Source organism: Anarrhichthys ocellatus, unplaced genomic scaffold (assembly GCF_004355925.1).
Source record: "Anarrhichthys ocellatus isolate YVR2014 unplaced genomic scaffold, GSC_Weel_1.0 scaffold6, whole genome shotgun sequence".
Lineage (NCBI taxonomy): Eukaryota > Metazoa > Chordata > Actinopteri > Perciformes > Anarhichadidae > Anarrhichthys > Anarrhichthys ocellatus.
The window spans coordinates 14384643-14393940 of record NW_022280036.1 but is presented as its reverse complement, the minus strand read 5'-3'; the positions used below and the strand labels follow the sequence as shown (position 1 = coordinate 14393940).

At 42.7% G+C, this 9298-nt stretch overlaps 1 protein-coding gene across 1 annotated transcript; it reads left to right on the top strand.

Moving 5' to 3' along the window:
* Positions 1–2747, top strand: pou4f1 (POU class 4 homeobox 1). The gene is made up of 2 exons (XM_031846612.1): positions 1–141; positions 550–2747. Exons 1-2 carry the CDS (start codon positions 19–21, stop codon positions 1510–1512), a joined length of 1086 nt encoding a protein of 361 aa, XP_031702472.1. The 5' UTR covers positions 1–18; the 3' UTR covers positions 1513–2747.
* Positions 2748–9298: the final 6551 nt, after the last annotated feature.

Below are 9298 nucleotides of genomic sequence, written 5' to 3'. Positions count from 1 at the left end.
TTGGAGAAGCTCGCCAAGATGATGTCCATGAACAGCAAACAGCCGCACTTCGCAATGCATCCCTCTTTACCCGAGCACAAGTACACCAATTTGCATTCCAGCTCGGAAGCTATAAGGAGAGCCTGTCTACAAACTCCACAGGTAAATTAGACCCGCAAAAACTTCGACTTTGTATTATTTTTGCTGCATGTAGCGCTGAACGCTGTCGGTGCGTAATAGCAAGGGGTGCTCCAAGGCATGTTCAGCCAAGACGCGCACCTACTGTTTTTTTTTCTTCTTCCATGTGTTCCACGGCAATCACTCGAAGAGTCTTCTTTTTAAAAGCATGTTCACGCGACGCCTGTCTTTACTGTTTTTGTATTAATTGTGATGACTTGTCGTTTCGTAAGGAACACTCCGGCTGCATGTCGCCAAAAGTCCCGACTGACAGATACATTTATTTATGTTTTTCTTTTCCTTTCTCCGTGTCTTTTTCTCCCTTTCATGCCCATTTCTCACCCTTTCATTCCCCCCCCTCATTCTCTCCCTTGTTATTTTCGCCCCTTGCAGCTCCAAAATAACATATTTGCGAGCCTGGATGAGACCCTGCTGGCCCGCGCGGAGGCTTTGGCGGCCGTGGACATCGCCGTGTCCCAGAACAAGACGCACCCGTTCAAGCCCGACGCCACCTACCACACGATGAGCACGGTGCCATGCTCGTCGGGGTCCACTGTGCCGCTGGCCCACCACCACCACCACCATCACCACCACCACCACCAGAATGAGCACCAGGACATCATGGACCACCTCACCTCGCCGTCCCTCGCCCTGATGTCCGGCGCGCACGACGGGTCCGGCGGAGGGGGCGGCGGAGGGCTCCTCTCCACCTCCTCTGGCCATCCGCACTCGCACATGCACGGCTTGAGTCACCTCTCCCACCAGGCTATGAGCATGAACTCGCCTCTCACCCACCACGGGCTCTTACCGGGTCATCACGGAGGGGGTCAAGGCGGCCTGGGACTCACTAACGCCGGACTCCCTTCCATCAATGACTCGGACACAGACCCAAGGGAGCTGGAAGCTTTCGCAGAGCGCTTCAAGCAGCGGAGGATCAAGCTGGGGGTGACCCAGGCGGACGTGGGCGGCGCTCTGGCTAATCTCAAAATCCCCGGCGTGGGCTCCCTGAGCCAAAGTACAATTTGTCGATTCGAGTCGTTAACTCTCTCCCACAACAACATGATTGCGCTCAAACCTATCCTCCAGGCCTGGCTGGAGGAGGCCGAGGGGGCCCAGAGGGAGAAAATGGGCAAACCGGACATTTTCAATGGAGGGGAAAAGAAACGTAAGAGGACCTCGATAGCGGCCCCAGAAAAGAGGTCTTTGGAGGCATACTTCGCCGTACAGCCTCGGCCGTCCTCCGAGAAAATAGCAGCCATAGCTGAAAAGTTGGACCTGAAAAAAAATGTGGTGCGAGTGTGGTTTTGCAACCAAAGACAGAAGCAGAAGCGGTTGAAATTTTCCGCTGCTCACTGATGGGCAAAGAAATTTAAAAGAAAAAAACGAAAATAAAGTTGTGTGACTGAATTTGGGGACCAAGGGACACTAAGACACCGTTTTCAGTCTTTTGTCTCCAGCGATTTTACACGTTGGTGCACAATGGGCGTTAAATACCCATTTTACGAGGCTTCATATATCTTGTTTATTTTCACGTTATCGGTGAATGTGAAGTATGCAAATAACAGATTACACAAGTTTCGCTCCGTTGTCACGAGGGGGAAAGTTTCGCGACGTCGACATTGCCTTTTAACACACGTGGAAAGAGGTAATTTGCTTGATAATATAGCGAGTTATTTTCTCCTAATAGGCCTATAATTTGAAGTATAGCCATTTACGAATTACCTCATTGATTGTTGAATTGTGTTTTTTGGTTTGATTTTTTTTTGTCGTTGTTGTTATAGAATAATTCATGAATCTGTTCATTTATTCATGTATTCATTTATTCTCATTTGGAGGCTGCTATGAACTCAAATGTAGTTGCAAACATTTATGGCGAACGAAGAAAATAATAATGTTTAGGCCTGCATGAAAACCCTAATTCACGGGCAGTAAGTTGGCCTCGATGGGCTGTCACATGTAGAGATATATTTATTTTGAATTTGCACAAAGAAAAAGACCCTTTAGGTTTATCGATCGGTTGTGTCGAAATGGTTTTGTATATACAGACACCTTGACACTTATCAGAGGTGAACTCCTGTGTTTTGGAAATAAATTAAATAGGGTCTATCGACACCATTGGCATCACAGGGAGAAGTTTCAAACAGATCCATAGAGCACGAACGCCCTGTCCGCTTCATCAAGGAGAGGTCAGGATGAAAGAAAAAAACAAAACAAGAAGAAGAAGTTTTCCTTCATGTGTTTCAGTTTGCAGCCAAACACTCTACACTATGCATTGGGAAAAGAATCACTGCGTACAGTAGAGCTGTCTACTGGTAGACCTTATTTTGTGGATGGTGTAAGTCACTGTTAAAATGCCTGTTTTCACGTTGAGGTCACCACGTTGTTTGTCGTGTTAATTGTTCCAGAAACGTTGTGTAAGTAATTTTTTACTTTGTGCACAAGTATGTTTACAAAACTGCGGCGACATGTGCATCATGGAAAATGTCCCACTGTCTCCTTCCCCCTCTCACAACTTCTTCACTCTCCTCTGTTGTCCTCTTACTTTCATTGGTACTATTCATCCTGTAAGCCAAATTCAACAGGGAGGTGTGTTCCAGCAATCTTCTAATAAATTGAAGAAAGAAAAACGACGCTTTTTTTGGTTGTGATTGGGCCCACGTATGAAGGTTTTAAATGTAAATATTGGTGGAGTGCTTCAAAGTATTATTATGGCCACACACTCGCTATAAATTCAGACGTATCATTTTACGTGTCGGTTTTGTTATGATTTTAAATCACTCAATCAATTAAAAAAAAAGAAATCTTGCATTTTTACAATCGAGATGAAGCGTCCAATAATTCAAATAATGCCTGGGTGTCTTTAAATATTGTCTTATAGATGGTTTAGGGGATTTGCCTCATTTTGGAGGTAACCCATATGAAAATGAAGCATTGTCACATTTTGAAACTGAAATAGATTTGTTGTTCTTGTAACTTTAATGCATTTTTTGTGGCAGATTTCAAATGAACATAGATAATGTATAGTATGTACATCAAAAATAATAATGACAATAATACCAACCTAATAATAATCATATTAATAATAATGAATAAAGTATTTGAGCTAATTTAAGGAATGTTACATTTTAAAATGGCACAACAGAGCAAGCTATTGTTCTTAGAAGTATAATTAATCCAAGGTTAAAATGGGACATTGTTACGTGGTTGTTTTAGTTGCCCATAATGGTTGCACCTATGGTCTTCATTACAGCAGAATAGGCTGTTAAATGAAACATTGATTCATGTGTCTGGAATTCTTAACTAAGACAAAGTTACTGCCTTTTGCTGTGTTGAAACAGGCCTGACAATCAACATTTAAGGAAGTTTCACAGCAGAGTCAGAATAACTTAACAGCAGCACTAAAGCGGCTCGTCTTGAGAGAGAGAGAGAGAGAGAGAGAGAGAGAGAGAGAGAGAGAGAGAGATGGGGAAAGAAGAAATTTAAAAAAGAATAATGTGTAGATTTATTTATCTAAACACTGTGTGACCTCTACCCCCTTACAGATATTTCTATTCACTCTATCCTTCCAGTATGGACTTCACTTTGCGTTGCATTTATAAAAACGAATTTCTAAATGCAGGTAATGCAATATTAATCGCGATTTGCTGATATAAAATGCAATATTTCAGACAGCTATGGGGTTCAGGGGAGGCAGGCGGACGAAGGAAGCCGCTGTTTAAAAGCAGAGAAAGCTGCTCCTTATTGCCTTTCTTTAGCTTTTGGCTACATGGACAGACGAGTGAGTAAAACTATTTTAGTCGGATTTCCTTTGTTAATCCTTGTTCAGCATATATTGAAATGAATAGCATATTTACCTCCTAATATCAGTTTGTCAAAGTATTGTTTTTATTGATTGTAAGAAATAAGGTCAAATTTGCTTATAACGATTATTAGAAGTAAAGTGTGAAAAAACAGGACATTTTGCACAGATATTTAATCAGATTTTATTCTTTTTTATCGCAGCACAGACTGATCATGGAGAAAATATTTTGGAAGAGAAACCTCTTACTTAATGCAATCGCTGGTTTCTTGATTTATGTTATTAACATCGCACATTCTAAATCTATTCGGATGCTTTGGGCTAATTCACACAGCTAAGGGAGCACCTGATCAGAAGAGTGTAAGTTCAAGTATTTTCGCGTGTGTGTAGCCTAGATATCTATCTTTTTTGTTTGGTATCTCGTGAGTTCAAAATTTCCTATCGAACACAACACCGCTGGCACTGAACACACTCCGCGCGCGGCACCGCACGCGCCACATGGCAATAATTTCAGCACCACGAACAGCTCCGTTGGCTGGCTTGAAGAGTAATGCATTATTGAAAGCCTATATCAAACAGCTCTGGGGTGCTGTCTCTCTGCACAAGGGCTCTGGATGAAGTCGGACTGTCTGCCTGCACAATAGCCTCTAATATGTTAATGGCCGTAGGGGATGCTTGAGGTACCGTCCCCAGCTGCCTCGCCTACCATATGTCAGCCCGTTGCGACAGAGTCCTCTATTAATCAGCGGGACATTTCATCGGTGACTTTACCGATATCATAACCCTTAAAGCTCATATCAATAGTGGACCGCAGCATCGCCTGATCATATACAGGTATTATTATTGCCCGGGCCTGAAAAGGCCTTCCCTCACATTCATGTCTGGATCATAGGTGACCCCCTCACCCCCTCCCCGCCTCCTCTCGTTCCATCCCATGATGCTTTGGGTGCTCCATCTGAGCCTTTTGAAAACAACCGTACATTCCAAATTGATCACATAGAAACACGTTTTCTCTAAAAAAAGATGTATATTGTAATGGGTCTTATTAGTATTATGATCAGTATAATTATAAGTATTATTATTATTATTATTATTACGAGGCTATTATGTAACAATGTTCGCGATCCTATCTCGACCGCATTAATCACCTCCTCTCTTTCCTCCCTCGTATCCTTGCATAAAGGCTGCAATGGATTCATCATGGAGCCTACCAGAGGATCTCATAACTTAATTCCTCCAGGCTACTAGTCGGGGGAGTAATTAATCTATACCGTGGATGTAAATAAAGGGAAATTGGATTCCTGACAGACGAGATGAGAGAGTCTCTGACACCACGTCGCCAAATAATGATTTCACCGCACGTTATGGTTACGCAGGCGCTTAGATTTACGAGCGCGCGACTTTTTACTATAGCTCTGAGCGGAAGGGAGTGGGCCTACCCTAATCGCAGCTGTTAGGCGCGCAGGTCAAGATGGATTAGATCATTATAATTGCAAGACTACAAGCTAAAGGGGAAAAAAATGGGAGAACGTGTATTGTGTTGGTTCTTGTCCTTGTTTTTGACATTGTTCTACACTTCTGCTGTATCTCAGAACAAAAAAAAAAAAAAAGAGCTCCCATCGAGAGGCTCCGTTAATCTAACAATGCGCAGGAAGGGTGGCCTTTGGACGGAAATGTCAAACCGTGGATGTGGATGGGTAGATCCCCCAGATCTGCACTCATTTCCCACTTATATTTGCTCGGTAATCCGCAGTGGCAGCCCTCCATCGCCCGGGACCCGGTTTGTGAGGCGATGGTGTTGACACAGGGGTATATTTCAATCACAGAGGGTTCAGAGTCAGACGAACAACTTATTTGTCTAATAAATCCGTCATTTAGTAAGAAAAATATTTGATCTTGAGGGGCTGACCTCTTGTCATGTAGCTACCGATGGATAAAAAAATGGGTATGTACGCTTCAAGGATATGCAGGTAGCCTGCAAAATCCCAATTTAGATTCATATTTGTATGGAGCACACACAACAAACAGATCGAAGCCTGCCGGCACACATCCTCTTATTGTAGCATTTGTTAACCAAAAGCTTGAGCCGGAAGACACCAAAAAGTTTTCTGTAGTCTAGAGGAGAAATGAAGGATGAAATGATTCAGATATCCAAAATGTGACTTTTAAAGAATTTTTGTTTCGATTTTTGGAGATAGTGAAGGCATCCAGGCAAAAATACTCAGGTGCAAGGCAAAAAATACTAGGTCTGCACACCCTTTTATGCTGCAAATAAATAGATTATTTCTCTGTTTCTCTTTACAAGGCAACATTTGGATCTACAAGATTTTGCTCAAGCAAGTAGGAGAGAGAAAAGTGTGCAGACCTTTGTGACCAGATTCTCCTCTGTATCATTCTTTTACTTGAATGCTGTGATTTTAGTTTTAAAATGAAGATAATTAAAGAGACTATGCCCATCACGAATCATCAAATATCTTCCTTTGATTGAATATATGGATGGATGGAAGAATTGGAAATCTAAAGGCCAAGCAGCTTGGACAGTGTCACGTACTTTGAAATTAGAAACAAACAAAACGAGATAGGCTATGATTGCAGCTTTAACGAGAGTACAATATCATCCAAATGTTGAACAGCTGAAGCCTGTAGAATGCCAAAGTGACATTTTTGGTACTTTACAGAATTTCATCAGGCCTGCATGGTCAATCAAGTAGTAACTGTAGTGTGCCACCTAAAGTTGTGAAATCAAAACCCTCCATGAACCGGTTCATTTGCACTATACTTCAACTCTCAAAGTTCACCATCTGTTGCAGTTTCTCTTTAACTTCTTTTGGCGTGGCACGGAACTTTAAAATCTCTTTTTGTCAGGTTACATGCAATCTTTTTTTACTGCTCCATGTTTCCCATTGAGTCCACTCTAAATTATACGGAGACTTTATGAACTGAAAGCCATCACGCTGCCACTCTGCAGCTGTATTTTGACCACCCGTGCATGACTTAAACACTTAGGTGATCTTTATGAGGCCTCAGTCAGCACCCGGGTGCCAACTAATGGATTATTTAACCAATTAAGCACCGCTTCAACCAGTGAGAACGTCTAAGGAGAGAACAGACCTGCTGTTGAGTTTGACTGGAGCAACAAAACAACAACAAAAAAACTGCAAATAGCCCTGACATTGCTTACAGGATGTGCTGTGATTGCCAGCTGCTTGAGTTGATGCCTCAACATTTTTGTAATTTACTGTATAGGTAATTTGCAACATCTGCATGTGTCCACTGCTAAACAAATCAATCAAGCATCAGAGATACATTTAACAGTTTTAATTCCTCAACCATCAAATTATCTCAGAGAGAATAGGCCACTTCATTTTCTGTATCTGTCCTTCAGTTGGCGTGGGAACTGGACGGGGACATCCTCAAAACAAAGTGGACATGTTTGAACCCCCTGCTTGTGTGGATCAAACGTTTGCCATCCACGCTGATGAAGTGCTGCACTAAAACATCAAAACACTCGTCAATGTCTGGACTGGTTCGTTTCAGGGGTGTTTCACCTCATTCAAAAAAAAGAAAAAAGTGCCACCTAAATGTCACTTCATGCTAAATCTGCCATACTAGCTAAATGTCATTTATTTCCCAAGTCCTGGCTCTTAAGAGCCGTCATATCCCCGAGCGAAGTGCTCTTTGAACCCTCCTATTGAACCCATTTCCCTGTCGTCATTACCCACACGTGCTGCAGACAGAAGCCGCGCAGTACAAGGGGGAGGGGGGGCACGCCAACCGGAAACAAAAGGAAAGACAACACCATATGAGGAAATTCTGCATCAACGTGGGTGTACGTTCAGGCAAACGTGAGTTAGACTCGAGTTATGGGTCAAGGTTTTTCTGTGGTAAATATACAGGAAGCAATTTCAAGTGACGTCGAAAAATATAATCTATTGCTATTGCGATTTTATAATCGCTTAATTTGACTAGCCTGGTCACTTTTATAAAACAAATAAACAAAACAAAACGCTAGACACCCAAGTTATATAGCTCGCCTATTCAGCTGTTTCCTTTGTAAAGCATAACATTGTTGTTCTTTAGTCTTATTTCCATGCTGCAGATTAAAAAAACAAACAATGAGACGCACAGCTAGAGTTGATTTTGGCTTCTTAGCTGTCAATATGTGCTTTTGATACAACAAATGAATAACGACATTGATAAATCGTTCGCAACTTCAACGAGCCTCACAGTTGGCGGATGGCAGACTGAACTCTCCTAGTAAACATGAAAGTTCCCATGTCGCTGGCCATGGTGCTGAACATCACTCCCTCACTGCCCAGTCCTCCCGGTGCAAACCTGGTCGTTGGTCTTACTGACTTTTATCCTCCACGTCAAGTTTGAAAAGCTTGTTAGAGCTACTACGTGTTGAAGTACTTCCCTATCTTTTGAGGAACTAAACGTTTTCACACAGTTTGTCAGGATTCAGGGGGAATGCCATATTTACGTAAGTTCGAAAATAATTCAATTAAATGTATTTATTTTATACAGCGTCAAATCATAACAGAAGTTATATGGAGACAGTTTTCCCATGGAGCAGGTCTAGACTAGGCTACTGTATAATTTACGGAGACCCAGCATTCCCCCAGGAGCAAGCACTGGGGCGACAGTGGAAAGAAAAAACCTTGGACAGAACCGTGCGGGAAAGAAATGTCTAACACTACATTGATGAAGACACTATTAACTGATTTACTGCTACGTTTTGATTTTGATTTAAATTTTGAATGCTAAACGTTTAGTTATTTTAAACCACAGTAGGCCTAGGCCTACTATATTCTCGGTGTTTCCCACTGCTACTTTTTCCTGCCCCATCTAGTTTTGTTTCTTTTTCTGATGAGGAACTGTGGGGGCGTTTCATGTGACTGAGAGAGGCCAGTTCCCCATCGGTGGATATTGAATATCTTCCTCTGTACACATGGACTTCAATAATGAGGAGAATGTCGGCCACCGTTTGCCCGCCGCCACGCCATCAAATATTCATCACTGTTGATTAAACAGCCGGCAGCTGCCGATCGGCCGGGTGTCAGATTTGTATCCAGCTACCTCTGTACACACCCTGGCTGCATACAATGAAACGGGACTTAAATCATCCACGGAACGACATAGAGGCAGAGGAGCGGAAGTTCACCAAATGCGCGCGCGCGTGCATCTGTGTGTGTGAGGGAGTGTATGTATGTGGGGGTGGAGGGAGATCACTTGGTCTCTAAAAACATTTCCGTCTCGTGGCCATCAGAAAGAAAGAAAGAAGTATTGGAGAGAAAGAGAGAGAGAGAGAGAGAGAGAGAGAGAGAGAGAGAGAGAGAGAGA